The 16,543-nt window shown below is 37.0% G+C and overlaps 2 protein-coding genes across 2 annotated transcripts; both read right to left on the reverse strand.

Moving 5' to 3' along the window:
* Positions 1 to 7: 7 nt before the first annotated feature.
* hadhab (hydroxyacyl-CoA dehydrogenase trifunctional multienzyme complex subunit alpha b) lies at positions 8 to 8,277 on the reverse strand. The gene is made up of 20 exons (XM_060879983.1): positions 8,167 to 8,277; positions 7,104 to 7,145; positions 6,882 to 6,952; positions 6,648 to 6,781; positions 5,920 to 6,058; positions 5,566 to 5,685; positions 5,375 to 5,477; positions 5,170 to 5,292; positions 3,976 to 4,094; positions 3,789 to 3,845; positions 3,593 to 3,702; positions 3,354 to 3,488; positions 3,073 to 3,244; positions 2,600 to 2,686; positions 2,367 to 2,507; positions 1,795 to 1,863; positions 1,510 to 1,705; positions 1,315 to 1,429; positions 1,087 to 1,232; positions 8 to 596 (listed from the first exon to the last, which is right to left on the reverse strand). The coding sequence occupies exons 1-20, from the start codon at positions 8,234 to 8,236 to the stop codon at positions 451 to 453; spliced, it is 2,295 nt and encodes a 764-aa protein (XP_060735966.1). The 5' UTR covers positions 8,237 to 8,277; the 3' UTR covers positions 8 to 450.
* Positions 8,278 to 13,069: 4,792 nt separating this feature from the next.
* On the reverse strand, positions 13,070 to 15,384 carry slc30a1b (solute carrier family 30 member 1b). Its single transcript, XM_060879395.1, has 2 exons — positions 14,517 to 15,384; positions 13,070 to 13,944 (listed from the first exon to the last, which is right to left on the reverse strand). The coding sequence occupies exons 1-2, from the start codon at positions 15,064 to 15,066 to the stop codon at positions 13,079 to 13,081; spliced, it is 1,416 nt and encodes a 471-aa protein (XP_060735378.1). The 5' UTR covers positions 15,067 to 15,384; the 3' UTR covers positions 13,070 to 13,078.
* Between the last annotated feature and the right edge of the window lie 1,159 nt (positions 15,385 to 16,543).

Genomic DNA, 16,543 nt, shown 5'->3' on the forward strand with positions numbered 1-16,543 from the left:
TCACTGATAAGTTTAAACATTTGATGTTTATTTTGTCACTGAGTGTTTGCCTTCAGTATATCAGGTCTAAGTAAGTGCTAATATTCATTCATCCAAATCAAGTCCTTTATGAGTACACAAAGAAGCTGTATACTTCTGACTGAAGAATAATAGAACGATAATAAAAGATATGATTGACTAGTTATGGTGTCACTTAACCTCTACAGTAATGAACTCCAATCTAGTCTGAAGCATTTTTTTTACCAAGCATTAGAAAAACAAAGCTATGAAACATGTTAAATTAGAAATACAACTCAAACGCATTCTTCAATTCAGTAAAAATATTACTTTAATATTACTCATGGTCTCATGAACTATTTTATGTTTTATTAACAAAAAGAGGTCTTGTCATACAGCCTCGAGTGCAGCACGTTTTCTATTCAAAGACAATTCATTGTTGGCACATTGAGTTCAGTTGTGAAATTTTTTGCTTGGATCCTTTGCATGTTCAAGCAAAAGTGCACATGGTGTGAACTGGTTTCCGTACACGTCTTCGAAACGTTTCATCTTCTCCACCAGTTTGTCTGCGCCGAAGCTGTCCACAAAGCGGAATGGACCTGTAAAAATAAAACATTATGTTCTCTATATCTGATTGGTCAGAAAGTGTTGATTAATTGTGAGTAACTGAATGACACTATGACATTAGTCTTTGCAGTCTCTTATTAACAAGCTGCAACTTCAAAAGAAGTGGAGTGACGATAAAATATTAGCTGCTATAATGTAAGTGATGCCCAGAACAAACTGGTAACTAAAGTGAAGTAGCCACAGCTTGTTATTATTTTATAACTCATTAGTAAACTGTAGGGATTCAGCACATGACCCAGTTACAGTGTTTTCATTCTTTATTTAATGAATAGATATTAGATATAATATGAATAGAGTATTTCATCAATGCCATTTGTTGCTTTCATGAAGAGACACACCTGAGCCATATTATCCAAATTAAAAAAAAAACACAAAGCACTACAAAGTGACTGGATAACAATCAATTTGTATAAAAGTACTATGTTTATATGTATCTAAATCCGTAATGTCTAGGATTCTCACCTCCAAGGCATGGGGGGAAACCAAGGCCGAATACTGCTCCAATATCTCCCTCCACTGGATTAGAGAGGATGCCATCCTGCAGGCACAACACAGCCTCGTTCACGAAGCGAGACACCAATCTGTACTGCACGTCTGAGTCTGAGGAGCTGTGTGGAGAGAGACAGTAAGAGCTCGGGTTCTTACAGAAATGCTTCAACAGCAATAATGCACCTGCATAGTAACACTTACACTGCAGGGTTTGCAGACATCTTATAATGCTCCAGAATGTCCTTTAGTTCTGGGTTGACATCTTTGCGTTTAGTTCCAGCTTGGTAAACATAGCAGCCTTTGCCAGATTTCCGGCCTAATAACACAAATCACATACACACTGATCAAAATTAGCTGCACAAATAAGCAGAAGTCAAACGGTTTGATTACCCCTACCTTTGAATCCTTTTTCCACCATTGTTTTCAGCAGCTCAGGATTTCCTCCACCGAATCTTGAGCCGAAAGCTTTGCCCAGGTCCTCTGCCACGTGAGCAGCGACATCGATACCCACTTCATCAGCCAGAGTAGCAGCACCCACTGGGAAGCCAAAGCCTGTCGTCAAAGAGTCCAGCTTCTTGGGGTCCACACCTTCCTGTGTTTTTAGGATGTAGAACAAGGCTTATTTATAATCATTGTTATAATGTATAACTTGTATATTACTAATGGAAAAAGAAAACAAACCTGCAGCACTCGGACTGCTTCGGCTAACATGGGCGCTAAGCACCTAGTGGTATAAAACCCAGGTCCATCCTGCAATTAAAGTCTTAGTGTTTATTACAAACACATAGCAGAAGATTTAGGAACATGAGACAACTTGCTAAGATTGAAATCACTTCTATATTTTTTTCAGTTAAATTAAGGCAAAGAAAGATACAGGGGTGCTATAGAATACCGGGAAAAACACAATAACTGACACAGGACCTGATTTGCCTAAAGTGGAAATCAAAATTGAAAAGTCAATAGAACTGTGCAGAAAAAATATAAAAGGGCTGTTCAGGTGGGCCATTACATCTTCTGAAAGTAGTTAGAAGGTCAGACAAGTGTTCAGGTCTGTCGAACGCATGAATGACTGCAGTTATCACATGACACAGCACTATGTGAGCAATCCACGGCATCCGATATACTCCATGTTAATCAACATGGCCTTTCCCTTTACTTCCTATTTAACAATACCAGTCCAGATACACTCGCAAGGTTCACACACAAGCCATAGTAGAGGCTAAAGTTTTTATTTATGGAAGCAAACAACTCACCCCAACCACAATAATGACTTTGCCTTGCTTCAGACCAACTGCTACAGCAGAGGCAGTGGTATCCTTAGAGGTTTTATCAGTCGTTATGATCTCCAAAAGTTGCATCTTGTCCACTGGAGAAAAGTAGTGCATTCCAATGACCTGAGACGAACGACGGGGGTTAATCGTAGTCAGTGGCAGCTTAAAACTGATCAATCTCAAAATCACCAGAACAGGTCTAAACACTGACTTACCTTTTCTGGTCGTTTACTGCCAGCTGCGATATCTTTGATTGGGAGAGCTGATGTGTTGGAGGCAAATATACAGTGGGGAGGAATGACCTGTTGGGATAAAAAAAAATAAGTGTCAGTGCATACTGGGTGACATTCAATATTAAAGTGGTTATTTGTGATAGAAGTATTTAACTACCAGCTTTGGTTTCATAAGGGAAACAGGAGTTTTATGAGTTATGTACAATTGACTAAAATGTGAAATGCATTTAAGCATTTGAAGCTATTTGACAGGGAAAGTCAAAATCATATACATGTGGTAACGTACTGTCAGCCTGGTGAAGCGAAAAAATATGTATATACTGTCAAGTTATGCGACACTATTACTTTTCACTTTTTTTTTTTTTAATAAATAATGTAAATACAGAACAGATTTAGATGCCAAGTCATTAGTCTGACATTTGAAAAGAAAAAAAAAAACGAGAGTTCTGACTTACAGCTTCGACTTCTTTTATGACTTTGTGTTTAATGGCAATATCCTCAAATACAGCTTCAATGACCATGTCAGCCTTTTGGAAGCCACTGTAGTCTAGCTGTCCTGTGAGGTTGGAGAGTATGCTGTCCCTTTCAAATGAAGTAATGCTCCTCTTCTTTGTTTTGTCATTTAACCTGTGGAGGACAATCAGGGTGAACAGAACATTAGAATGCATACTGTTGCATGTGGTTTCCTTGAAAACAAACGTGTTACCACAAAATAGTACAATTCAGTTCACCTCACCCTTTGTAAACCTGCTGCTGTCCTCGGTTAAGTCCCTCCAGAGTGGTATCCTTAAGAATGGTGTTAATTCCTTTATCCACAGAGACCTGGGCAATTCCTGCTCCCATCAGCCCTGCTCCCAAGATGGCCAGGGTTCTACAGAGAGTGGATTGGCAAAAATAAATTAATGAAAAGTTTAAGCTAAGATCTTCTCTTTAACAGTAATGACCTTAATCCAAAAATTTGCAAATGGCACTTACTTCACTTCCTTTTCAGGGACTCCAAATCGGTTCTTCTTGCAAGCTACTTGGCCATGATAAAGCCCAATCAGTGCATTCGATTCAAGGGTCATTGCTAATTTCCCAAAATTCTAAAAAAACATAAGGTTAATTCATCATTTCAATTTGCACTATAATTAAGATCATTAATCCAAATTGTACACTGAATTTAATGTACCTGAGACTCTGCAAGGTATCCTGCATCAGTACCCTGCTCTATGCCAGTCTTCACACACTACAGAGAAGAATTGTGAGGGAGTAAGTGGATGGTTAAATAATGTTTGTGTGTCTCAATTTCAGGTACAGGCTATTCATTTATATCAAGTGTCAAAAACAATTCATGAAAAGAAAACTCTTTAGCATACCTCAATTATTTTCATGGGAGCAGGGTACAGTCCTTTTGTCTGTTTCATGACTTTTTTCTGCACAGTGTTGTAGATTTGATTACGCACAAACGCAAAGCTCATAACGTAGTCTTGTATTTCTGCAGAACAAAAAAATACAGAATAAACAAAGGTTTACTTTCCAATATCAGTATGTCTGTTTTTTTCCTTTTATACCCCAGCGATTTGACAATGATTACAATTTTGTATTAATGAAATATTTAATTTTTTATTAATTTATAGTTATATTTCTTTTTGCGGAACATATGCAAGACAATTTTGTTATAGGCTAGTCATAATTAAGATGGTAACTGTTATTATTAACAGTTGTTGGTTTTTTTTTTTACATTAATAAAACAAAATAAATTATCTTGTCGTTTACAGAAAAACAAAAAGAGTAAAGGTTCCTGTCCTGAATCCTCTCACAATCTAATAACTTTTCTAGTTACAGAGCTTTCACACTCAGTGTTAAACATGTCTACTGAAACTTTCTCCATAACTAATACTTGTGCCTTAGATTAGTGTCCAATAAGTCCTCAAATTTTTTACTACAGAAATTATAAAAGTTTTAGAATTCAGCACAAGTTACACCGACCAACCAGAACATTGCGACACCAAAACGGCATACGTGTGTTCTTACACCCTTTGATTATAGCCAGCATTAACTTTATCAGCAATTTGTGCTGTAGTTCCTCTCATGTCGGTTCAGACCAGACATGTTAGCCTTCGCTCCTCATGCATCAATGATACTTTGGCCCCTATGACCCCTTTCACTGTTAGTCTTCCTAAGACCACTTTTGGTAGGTATTAACAACTGTATACCAGGAACACCTCACAATTTGGCCCAGCCATCACAATTTGGCCCATGTCAAAGTTACTCAGATCCTTTACGCTTCCTCATTTTTCCTGTTTACAACACATCAACTTAACAAACTTAACGTTCACTTTCTGCCTAAATATCCCATCCCTTGGCAGGTGCCATGGTACAAGAAAAACAGTGTTATTCACTTCATCTGCCAGTGTTTTAATGTTCTGGCTGATCAGTGTAACGATTTTCCTTGCAGCCAAAATGCTGAGCTGCTGTTATAGAAAATGAATCGACACCATCAGAGTAATCAGATTTGAGCAGCACTATTAAGACTGAAACAGCCAAAAGGACTGAAATAGGACACATACTTTGCATCAGACCCTTTTCTCTAGTGAGTGGGATTCTCTTATCAGCAATTCCACGAGCACAGTCTATTGCTACTTCTTCCAAATATTCCATGGTTCTCTCATCTGGGTTCCTCAATCCAGGGCCTGTGTTTGATTTCAAAATGTAAAGGTTATAACAACTCAAAGAAGGAAACTCTAGAAACACAAACAAAAGATAGGTTATTACCAAGCGGGTCAACCAGTTGGTGAACCAGCCCCATTTTTTTGGCTTTATCTGCACGAATATTCCTTCCTGTTAGCATCATGTCAAAGGCACTGGGCAACCCGACCTAAAAAAAAAAAAAAAACACCATAGATTTGTTAACCTTGTTGGTTAGACAAGATATAATGTTTTAGAGCATTTATGTCATCAGAGACCATTTTGGGAAGCCTTTGTGTTCCTCCAGCCCCAGGAAGAAGACCCAGCATGACCTCAGGAGTGCCCAGAACTGTCTTTTTACTCTTTGTGGCCACCCTGTACTGGCAGGCGATGGCAAACTACAAAGCAATAAGCAGGTTGTACAGGGAGATCCATCAGCATGGTTTTTAGAAACAAAATATAATTAAATAATTAATAGAGAATAGGGATGTATATATTCTATCTATTTTAAAGCACAACATTAGAATACTGTAATTCACACCATCACATATTAGCATTATTCAGTGCAGAGGATATTCACAATCTTAAATTTGTGTTTGTGAGACAAAACACTAGAAATCTTTCTTCAGTACCTCCAGACCCCCACCAAGACATGATCCATTGATGGCAGCAACAATTGGTTTTGGAGAATTCTCAATTTTGAGAAACATCTTCTGCCCCTCCTGAGAGAGGTTGCTTACTTCCTCTGCAGTCTTACCTGCCTTTATCATGCTGTTTAAAATGAGATAAAAAGTTAAACAGTGACATACACTATATAGTCAAAAGGTCTGTAGACACCTGACCATCAGAGTTATATGTGGTTCTTCCCCAAACTGCCTACACAAAGTTGTAAGCCCACAATTATATTTTTGTATGCTGTAATATTAAAAGTTCCCTTCACTGGAACTAATGGGCCAATCTTGGTACATTATGACAATACCCCTGTACACAGCATGAGAAAACACAAGTGGTCTGAACAGAGCCCTGACCTTAACCCTACTGAACACCTTTGAAACAAACTGAAACACCAATTGCACAGACTCACCATCAGTGTATGAATGAACAAATGAACAAAATTCCCACAGCTCTAACTCTAAAATCTAGTTTGAAGCCTTCCCAGAAAAATGAAGGGTATTATAACAGCAAAGTGGGAATAAAACTAAAAGTACTATGTTCAAAACCTCACAAGGGTGTGACCGTTTGGTGTCCACAAACCATCACACTTTTGGCAATATACACTGTAGTATACCACCATATGGTACCACCATATTATGGCCTTCAATTTAAATCTTACAGTGTTATGTTCAAACATGTTACTGACTTGATATCGGCTCCAGCAATGAAGCAGCCAGGCTTAGAGGAGATCAGTACAGCACTTCTAACTGCATTGTTGGCCCAAACCTCATCAATGACTTCGACCATCTCATTTTGCATTGTAACTGACAGTGTGTTCACCTATAAACACAAACGTGAATGATGTTTCAAATGTTAAACAAAAAAAACTCTTTCAGATATTCCTATATTTAATATTAATAAAAGCTGGTCTAATACTTACCTTTGAATTTGGGTCATTGATGCGAATAACAGCCACATCTCCCTTGACCTCATAGCTGACATGTGTACGAGCTAAATAAACATGGACAAAAAAATGTTCAAAATTCCTGGACAGCAAATATATATATATATAATTAATTAACATACCAATTAAATGTACTTGACATCGAATTAACTGAACTAATTACAATCATGTTAATTATTTTAAGAATAAAATATTTACCCATTAAGCACGGTGCTACGCTGAAACCTCTTCCTATGGTACCTTTGAATAAACAACAAAAAAAACAGAAAATACATAAAGTTAAACTTTAGATAATTTTAAGATAATTTTAAGCCAAAGTATAAGAATTTATTTTTATTGCATTTGAAAGTTATTTGATACAAAAGTACATTAAAATCAGAGTTTGGTAAATGACGCAATAATCATGCATTAATAATAATGAATACATTTTTATTTATGAAATGTTTGTGTTGAGAGACTAAATAATATATTACAGTAATACTAAATAATATATTACAGTAATAGTATATTGTTGATTTACAGGCAAAAAAAAAAGGCAGCGGTATGGTGGCGGTGGGCGGGGCGCTACGGCGGTGGGCGGGGCTAAAACAAACAGCGCAGACTGGACGACCTTTAACCCAAATGCCTCCCAAACTCTACATCACGACTCATGACTTTGTTTTAATGATGAAAAAGTAGAACTGTTCTTATACGCACACGCTTCCAGTACACAGAGACAACATTCAGACAATAAATATAAAAAGAAAATGGTATTATTTTAATTTTAATTTTAATATATATATATATATATATATATATATATATATATATATATATATATATATTATTTTTTAAAACCAAAATAAACATTTTTATGAAACAGGCCAGAAAACATCATTTTAGCAAACAGAAGCAAATTTTATTCACTAATGCTACAGATTCTACTACAACAGAACGAAGAAGCAAAAAAAAATGACTTTTTTTTTTATTTATTTATTTCCTTACACTGGCCTAGAAACTGACTGGTAGCCAACATGCTACATTTAGACTGGTAATTAGGTCAATAAATGAGTCTACTCATGACATGCATGTAATAATACCAATCATTATACATATTTCCCGAAGGTGGACATGAAGGTGTCACAGATTTAGTTATTCAGGAAAGTGGAGCTGAACTTTAGCTCTCTAGCTTCCTGACTGTAATCCTGAGGAATTGCGTTTTAAAGCGAAAAGCGAAAGGATCCTGCAGAACTCTGAGTCTATGATTATAAAGTGTGTATACCTGAAAGAAGTGTGTATCTTCCCCTTGTTGTAAGTCTGGACAGGACACCTAGAGCTCGTATCGCCGCCATCTTGGGAGGTCAATGCTGACAACCGGAAGAGAGGAAAAAAAAAAAAAAAGCAAGGAGGCTGATGGACCAATCACACACCGCTTACACTGTTTACTCCGCCCACTCAGACTAAGTCTACTTAAAAACATAGAATCAGAATAAGAAAGAGCTTTATTAAAAAGAATGGTATGAAATGAGAATGAAATATATATATATATATATATATATATATATATATATATATATATATATATATATATATGTGTGTGTGTAAATACAAATAGACAAAAATAAATAAATAAAATAAATTTAAAAATAAATAAATTGTATGTACAGTTGTGTTATAGATGATAGAATAGAATAGAATAGAATAGAATTAGATGCAGTGATGTACTAGGACGTAGGTGGTAACAAATAAATGTAAAATTATTGCACATTGTTATTGCATAATGGGTGGAACATTTAACTGTTCATGAGGTAGATTGTCTGGGGTAGAAAGTGTTCTTGTGCCTTGTTGTGCTGGTGTTTGGGGCCCAGTCTCACTAGCTGCTCCCTATCTGTCAGAAAGCTGGTGAAGAAACAGAGCTTTCTAGAAACAGAGAGCTGGATTAGTTTGGTCTGGAGGAGTGTTGGAATGATGGTGTTAAAGGCTGAACTGAAGTCTACAAACAGTATCCTCACCTAAGTTCTAAGATTTATCCAGGTGTTGCAGGATGTAATGCAGTCCCAACTTTACTGCATCATTCATGGTCCTATTTGCTCGATAAGCAAACTGTAGGGGGTCTCTATGGGTCTAGCGAAGTCTCTCAGATAAGCCAGAACCAGTATTTCGATCATCTTAATGACAGAGGTCAGCGCCACATGTTTTATAGTTGTTAAGTCGTGTTATCTTGGGTTTCTTTGGGAAAGGGATGATGGCTGTGCGTTTGAAGCAGACAGGGACACAGCTCCAGTAATCTGTTGAAGATCTGTGTGAAGATGGGGACAGCTTTTATTATTAAAGGGATCATTATATATTATCAGTGGAAATTTGGGACTAAAAGGCTCTATGGTGCTAATAAATACGTTAAATAGGGGTTAATTATTATTGGTTATTTTTAATCATTATAAGAACTCATTGTTTCTAAATAAACGCTTTGGTATATAAACATATAAAAATATGGCCATTGTGGATTTTTGGCACATCAGATTTTGATCTAGGTTATTTGCAAATGTGAATATGTGTGTAAATATGCATCATGCCCAGTGAAACTGGGATCCCCTCCAGAACCGACATGACCCAGTTAAACCATTGCTGCAGATAAATAAAAGAATAAAAGTGATTTTCTAACCGCTGATACTCCACTGTTAAGCAAGCTTGAGACAGTAGTGGCCTCTGCTGGGGAGATTGTTAAGTGATGGAGAAAGCACTTTGAGAAGATCCTTAAACCTGTGAAAAATATCCATATCTGTTCCTGCGGTTACTATGGTGATAAGAAACAGATTAGATGCAAGGCTGCCTAGGTTGATGAGATTTGGCTGGAGATATTAAAGGCACTGGACAATGTAGCATTGAGATCTGAGCCAGTGTCCTTAGACTGGTAAATTAAGATTGTGGTCCCTATTTATTTCTGATTTATTTATCTGATTATTGAACCTAGGGAACAGGAGGAACAATGTAGGTTCCATTCATGTGATGAAACAGAGGCCCAGCTCTTTACTCTTGCACGAAATAAAGTCAACATGTGTTATGGTGGGTTTGGTAAAGGCCTATTTTCATATGCTTTGATAGCTGTTGTGGGAGGTATAATGCAGAAGTTCAGAGTACTGGGTCACATTGTTAGGTATGATCTCTGTGTGAGTCCAGTGAACCTGCAGACATCAATACATAGCATAGTTGGTGTTAGGTTAAAATCATTTAAGGTGGCTGTCAGATTCCATCAAGGGTGTGTCTTTTCTCCACTCCTATTTGTGATATCAAAACATATCCAAGGTCTGAGAGGTTAACAGAGGAGAGGTGGGTGTGTGGGTTGTTGGGGGGAGTGGGGTTATTTTAAAAATTATCTTGGGATGAGTGGGATGTTTCCTTCAGGTAATGGACCTTGCCACTGGTAGAAGAGTTTTAATACAGTAAATGAAATATAATTCAATTTTTGGTGCTTATGTTTAAAAACAAGTAAAAATGGATTTTCCCCCTGCTAATTCTTAGGTGACTCTCTACAGATATAAAATTAAATCAATTAGTTAGTTTGAATCATTTAAAAAGAGAAAGTCTAAAAACTGAACAATTGAAAGGGTTCAGAAGCCTTATAAAAGTCAACATAAGATTGGTATTTATAATTTTATTACTTTTTATTACTAATTATTTTAAACACTCAAACTAACATGGGAGTTTACATTTGTAAATTTCAAATCCACCTATGTCCAACTGTATGGCTATGAAGTAAATATCTTTGACATTTGAGAGGCCTGCCATGGATCTTTGGGATTAAAGTTGATAGGAGAAAAAAGATGTTATAAAGCTGAATGTAATAAAAAGATCATCAAAGGTTTAAATCTTCTTAGGAGCATTGGAATATGCATTATAACAAAGCAGAAAAATTTGCCACAACCTGTGCTCTACTAATATCAGACTATCCTTCCAATCTGAGTGCATTACCAACATCTTCCGAGGTTGCTTTTCAACAGGAGGAATGCAAAATTTTGTTTTTTTCAATGGCAACATGGATGGAATCAAATATAATACATTTTCCGCCAGTCACCCAGACAGCTGTTTAGGGTGAAAGATGTATATTTCAACAGGATAATGTCCTTCAAGGTCTGGCTTGCAAAAACAAACAAAAAAGTAAAAATAAAATTGTGCAGATGGACAATGCCCTATGTACTGACTATAGGATGTGTATTGTTTTTAATATGGTTTAAGAAGTGTTCATTCATTCATTTGTTTTCCATCGCTTATCCGAACTACCTCGGGTCACGGGGAGCCTGTGCTTCAGGTGTCTTCAGGCATCAAGACAGGATACACCCTGGACGGAGTGCCAACCCATGGCAGGGCACACACTCTCATTTCACTCACGCAAATACACACTACGGACAATTTTTCCAGAGATGCCAATCAACCTACCATGCATGTTTTTGGACCGGGGAGGAAACCGGAGTACACGGAGGAAACCCCCAAGGCACGGGGAGAACATGCAAACTCCACACACAAGGCAGAGGCGGGAATCGAACCCCCAACCCTAGAGGTGTGAGGCGAATGTCCTAACCACTAAGCCACCGTGCCCCCTTAAGAAGTGTTATATAAAAAAAAATATATAAAAAAAACAATTTTATTTTATTTTATATTAAAATAATTCTGAGGACAAAAAGAACCAGTCCAAATACTCACTACCACTGTTTACTTAGGTAGTGGATAAGTAGATACGCTGTATTGCCCCACAACCTGAAAAGTGAATAAATATATATACATTTCAAGACATCTAAATATTAACATTTAAATGTTTAAAATAATTTTACAAATTAATTGTCCTATCCTGGGAATTAAACGGAGGTAAACACTTTATTATATTGGTCTAAAACATGACACACTGTAATGAATGAACACGTATCTTAAAGCATATCTAAATCATTGAACAAAAATAAAATGAGAAAAAGAAGCACTAAACTCATTTGAAAGAACTTGTGTGCTTAATGTGCATAGAATGTGATTGTGACAAATTATTAAATTGTTTTGCCTATTCATAGATTACAGTAGTGCCATTATAATATGTATAGTATAAAGCTCTCCTAAGTGAAATCAGGGCTACTCTGACACGATCATTTCTAACAATGGAGCCAGACATAGCTAACAAATACTTCTCACACATATAGTACTTATATTCAAAAATGTCTATCTACCATTCTACCTTACAACACAAGACAATACAACCCTGATTACTGTAAATGGCAATCAATTTGTTTCTTAAAAAGGTCAACAATAGAAGACATCACATTTGGTCTCTTATCCTACAGGATTGATTGGAGGACTGTGAGGAGACTGAATAAGGGCTATTCTCTATTGTTTTCTTGACACAGTGTCCCATACACTGCATTATTGATTGCATCACACTGGCCTCATTAAGTTATGTTCTCACTCTATCCCTAAACTATTGTTTCTTAGCAACTCTTTGAAAGCCTAAAGGGGACTGGACATTTTTGAGCCCTTAAATTTAACACAATGTGTGTATGTGTGTAGTTGGTCTTAAGGTTCATCTGAAACAATGGCATATTTTGACAGCTGTGCAGAGGATTCGATGTCCTACAGCGCAGAGAGTAAGACACTCCCAAAAACATGCAACATTCATGACCTTACTAACAAAACCTTTCATGTAAACAATAGTAGCAAGTAATATAAATATTTAGTTTGGCACAGATGTAGTTAACTGTTAATCAGATTACATGGCCTGGCATTTTGGCACTAAGTTAACACATTCCGATATTAAGGACTTTTGTGAATGAGATTTTTTTTTCAGAACAGACATTCCAAAACTAAAGTTAATTAAATGATAAAGATGATAAAATGATAATGCACAGTGTAATTATTGTGTTTTATTTCTTTAAGGCACATACTGTAGATAGTATTTTACTATAAACAAAAAGAGAACATCAAGATCATAAAGTGCTCCAAATGACATTCTCAAACTTGCAATTAAAGAAACGTTTATAATCATGACACAGTACCCATGCCACATCAGGTATAAGAAAAAAGAGGTATTGTATGTAGTATGATTAGTCATAGGTTTGCATACAATTGGGGAAATAAAACAGGGATTTAAGATTCTAAAAATGTAGGTAAACATACATAGATTTGATTCTGTTTCAAAGATACTCATCATTTTTTCAAACCTAAACAGTGGACTCCAACTCCATCTGCAGAAGATCTTCTGGCTTTTGCTGAATATTCCAGCTAGCAGTGGATGGTTGAGGATTATTTTGACTGGAGGTGTTGTCTGTGCACATGAGTGCTGATTCAGATCTAGATTTCCAGCTTGTGTCACAGCAGAGCTTCAGGGTGCACTGACTGTAACAGGGCAGTTCACACTCTGAGACATCGAGCCCTTTGTCATCTGAGAACTCAGGCTGGACTGTGGTAGCATGGATCCCTTCTTCATGGAAAAAGTTTTTGATGCGTTTGGCTGTGTCCATGTAGGATGCCGGGTCGTGACACTTAACGTGTGCTGTGGCGATAATACGGCTCCCGGCTAGTTGCCAAATGTGCAGCTCATGGACTGCTAGAACCCCCTCTAGACTCCTCAGCTTTTTGTCCAGACTCTGCATGTCAATCTGCTTAGGGACTGACTGCAGAAGGATGAGGGTTGACTCCTTCAGCAGTGGGAAGGTAGTATAGAGCAAGATGGCCACCATGATTAGGCAGAGTGTGGGATCCAGGTAGAGCACCCAGCACGGTCCAGCTACAGAGACAACACTGGTGTCATTTCTGTGGATCAAGTGTGTATTCACAGGACAGTGGTCAGTGCAGTAGCTACTGGTACATGGATTAACGCACATCTCCTGACTGTCACATGTCCTCCACACAAATGTGAAAATGAGAGCATTAACCACTACAATGACAGAGCCAAGGGCATCGCCCAGCACGTGTAAGAAGACTCCACGCATGTTGAGCTGGGATGACGAATCTAATTCATGCTCCGCCTTCTCCGATGAGATGTTCCCATTCAAAGGGATTTCCAGGCTGTGTTTTGAAACAAGGTCTTAAAAAAATCAGAGCAATAAAATTCACAATTAAAACTCAAAATAGTAAAACAGTGCAAAAGGTACTTATTATTATTCATGTTCAGATGAGGACCATGCTGGTGTCTTTTCATATTGGGTGACTAATGATTGACTTGCGAATCATCAACTACTACTCATATAAATGCACTATTTTGGAAAGAAAATAAATCTGTAGTAGATTATATATCTAATACGGAGGAATTAGAAATTCAGCTAAATGCTCACTAAATAAAATGAAAGCAACTTACCAGAAAAGTAGAGTATTTATCAGAAGAATAAAATGTTTTTTATTTTGTTTGTTTTTTTAAAGTAAAAAGTGTTTATCAGAAGATTCAAGAGTTTGTATTAAAGAGTAAAATGAGTGTTTATTAGAAGAGCAATACAAGTTTATCAAAAATGTATAGTGTTTAACAGAAAAGTGGAGTGTTTTCAGAAAAGTAAAGTGTTTATCAAAAGAGTAAAATGTACAATTAAAAAATTTAAAATAAAAAAAACATACAACTTCCCACATAAATTATGTTAAAGAAATGAATCTTTAGAGGATAAATACCTGCTTCAACATGAACGACATGGTCACTTTGGCTAGGATCAGCAGATCTGCTCTTCACCATCAGATCATAAGCCTCCCATTCTGATGTCTGTGATTTTTTATACCTCCTGTTACTTGAGCCGTGAGAGTGTCCATGTCCTGCGTAGCCATGAAAGAGCAAAAGCCCTAGCACATTTACAACGAGCCCGGCCACTCCGACCCACACCACAACCCGCGGGTTTTCAATTTCATGCGGCTCTGTGTAGCGCTCCACTGCCTCCAGTAAGATGGTAAAACAGAGCGCAGTGAGAAACACGGCATTGACCAGCGCGCCCAGGACTTCTGCACGGATCCATCCGAATGTGTTGAGGCTCGTGGCCGCTGTTTGATCCGCGAGTCTGACCGCGAGCAGCGCCACGAGCAGTGCGATCACATCCGACAGCATGTGGAAGGAATCGGAGAGCATCGCCAAAGAGCCGGTCACTCGACTCACCACCACCTCCACCACAAAAAAGCCGAAAGTTAGACAGAGCATGCACAACAATCTCGCTTGCTTCGGTTCCAAAGCCATCTTTCTGCAGCAAAGCAAGATTTCAGAGAAAACTTACACAAAAAATGACATCCTAGTAGTAATTCATCCTAACCCTGATGAATTACACTTTTCCCATCCGGTACTTTGCGCACACCGAGTCTTTAAATGCACCGTCACAGTGAGCACAGTCGCTACTGGTAACGTTGCAGCAATAAACAAAGCTATACACACAAGTGCAGAAAAAAGTTACGCATCTCATGTGCTTGCCACTGCAGAAGAGAAATACGATCATATCTAATCCACTGGTTCTCTTTAAATCCCGTTTCTAATACCCCTTTACACACGGTACAGTTTACTTTCTCCACACGGACCGTCGCCGAAACACGCCTTCGTCTTTTCTTATTGGGTGAATATGAAGGGATGTGCACAAGTCAGCACCTATATATAAAAACACTACTGTACCTAGGATACAAAATAATGTTTTTTACACCTAACACAGTGCATTATGTCTAAAAATTAGGTATTTGTTTGTATATTATATTATATATATAAGTAATAGTATATATACTATATAATAATATAATGTTACATATTATATATATACATATATATGTATATATAATTAATAATATATAATAATAATAATAATAATACTGATAATATCATTTTACACACACATACATATACATATAATAATCATCATCATCATCATCATATTGTACACAGTGCTCAACATTCTTGTTCACTACAATCGCTTATTTACATTCTTCAAAAAACCTAAAGGTAAATGAGTAATGTGTTGATCCTAAACATATAGTTTGTTGCCGTTTGTTTTTTCACTATTCTACCATGACATTTACATGTTTTAAAAGCATTGCTTTTTTTATGTGTGGTCTATACATGCCACAACCTGTACTTAATATTGGCTTTAAAACATCCTTGTTGAGAATAATTGAGCACTGAGTCTTCAGTAATCTGTTTATCCTGATCTCGAGCCTGTCCTGGGACACTGGGATCTACTCTACTCTATCATGAATTTGTTATTATGTCAGTTTAAAACTCAGGACCTAGTATTGATTAGGTGCCAATATTAGTCTGAATGAATTCACAGATTAAAGATGGCAGGATCACACTGTTTCACATAAGGAGGCGGCCCACTTGGAAGAACCCCCAAAAATTTTGGCACCCAGTCTGGTTAAAAAAAATAAATCACCACGCTGCCAATGAGCTGAGCAGATCCTATTCATTATATTGATGATGATGATGATGATGATGATGGCACAATAACAATAGGCTAAAATAATACTAATTAATATTTTTTTATTATAAGAAGAACAATAACAAGAAAATAAATGTATCATATGTATGATTACTATTAATATAATTATTATAATTATTATTCTAAGCAGCTTTTATATCCTGGAAGTGGGAGTGATGCTCTACCTATCAGTGTCGCCGCTCTATTGTGTAGTGTGTGTGTGTGTGTGTGTGTGTGTGTGTGTGTGTGTGTGTGTGT

Source organism: Tachysurus vachellii, chromosome 10, assembly GCF_030014155.1.
Source record: "Tachysurus vachellii isolate PV-2020 chromosome 10, HZAU_Pvac_v1, whole genome shotgun sequence".
Taxonomy (NCBI): domain Eukaryota; kingdom Metazoa; phylum Chordata; class Actinopteri; order Siluriformes; family Bagridae; genus Tachysurus; species Tachysurus vachellii.

What these genes read in the sequence shown, in the direction of transcription:
- hadhab (XM_060879983.1), bottom strand. Translation starts at nt 8,236, where the DNA reads ATGGCGGCGATACGAGCTCTAGGTGTCCTGTCCAGACTTACAACAAGG. An exon ending in CCAACTGGTTGACCCGCTTG is followed by an intron (nt 5,293 to 5,374) that starts GTAATAACCTAT and finishes AATCAAACACAG; the next exon opens with GCCCTGGATTGAGGAACCCA. An exon ending in GCAGTAAACGACCAGAAAAG is followed by an intron (nt 2,508 to 2,599) that starts GTAAGTCAGTGT and finishes CGTTCGTCTCAG; the next exon opens with GTCATTGGAATGCACTACTT.
- slc30a1b (XM_060879395.1), bottom strand. Translation starts at nt 15,066, where the DNA reads ATGGCTTTGGAACCGAAGCAAGCGAGATTGTTGTGCATGCTCTGTCTA. An exon ending in TGTCGTTCATGTTGAAGCAG is followed by an intron (nt 13,945 to 14,516) that starts GTATTTATCCTC and finishes GATTTTTTTAAG; the next exon opens with ACCTTGTTTCAAAACACAGC.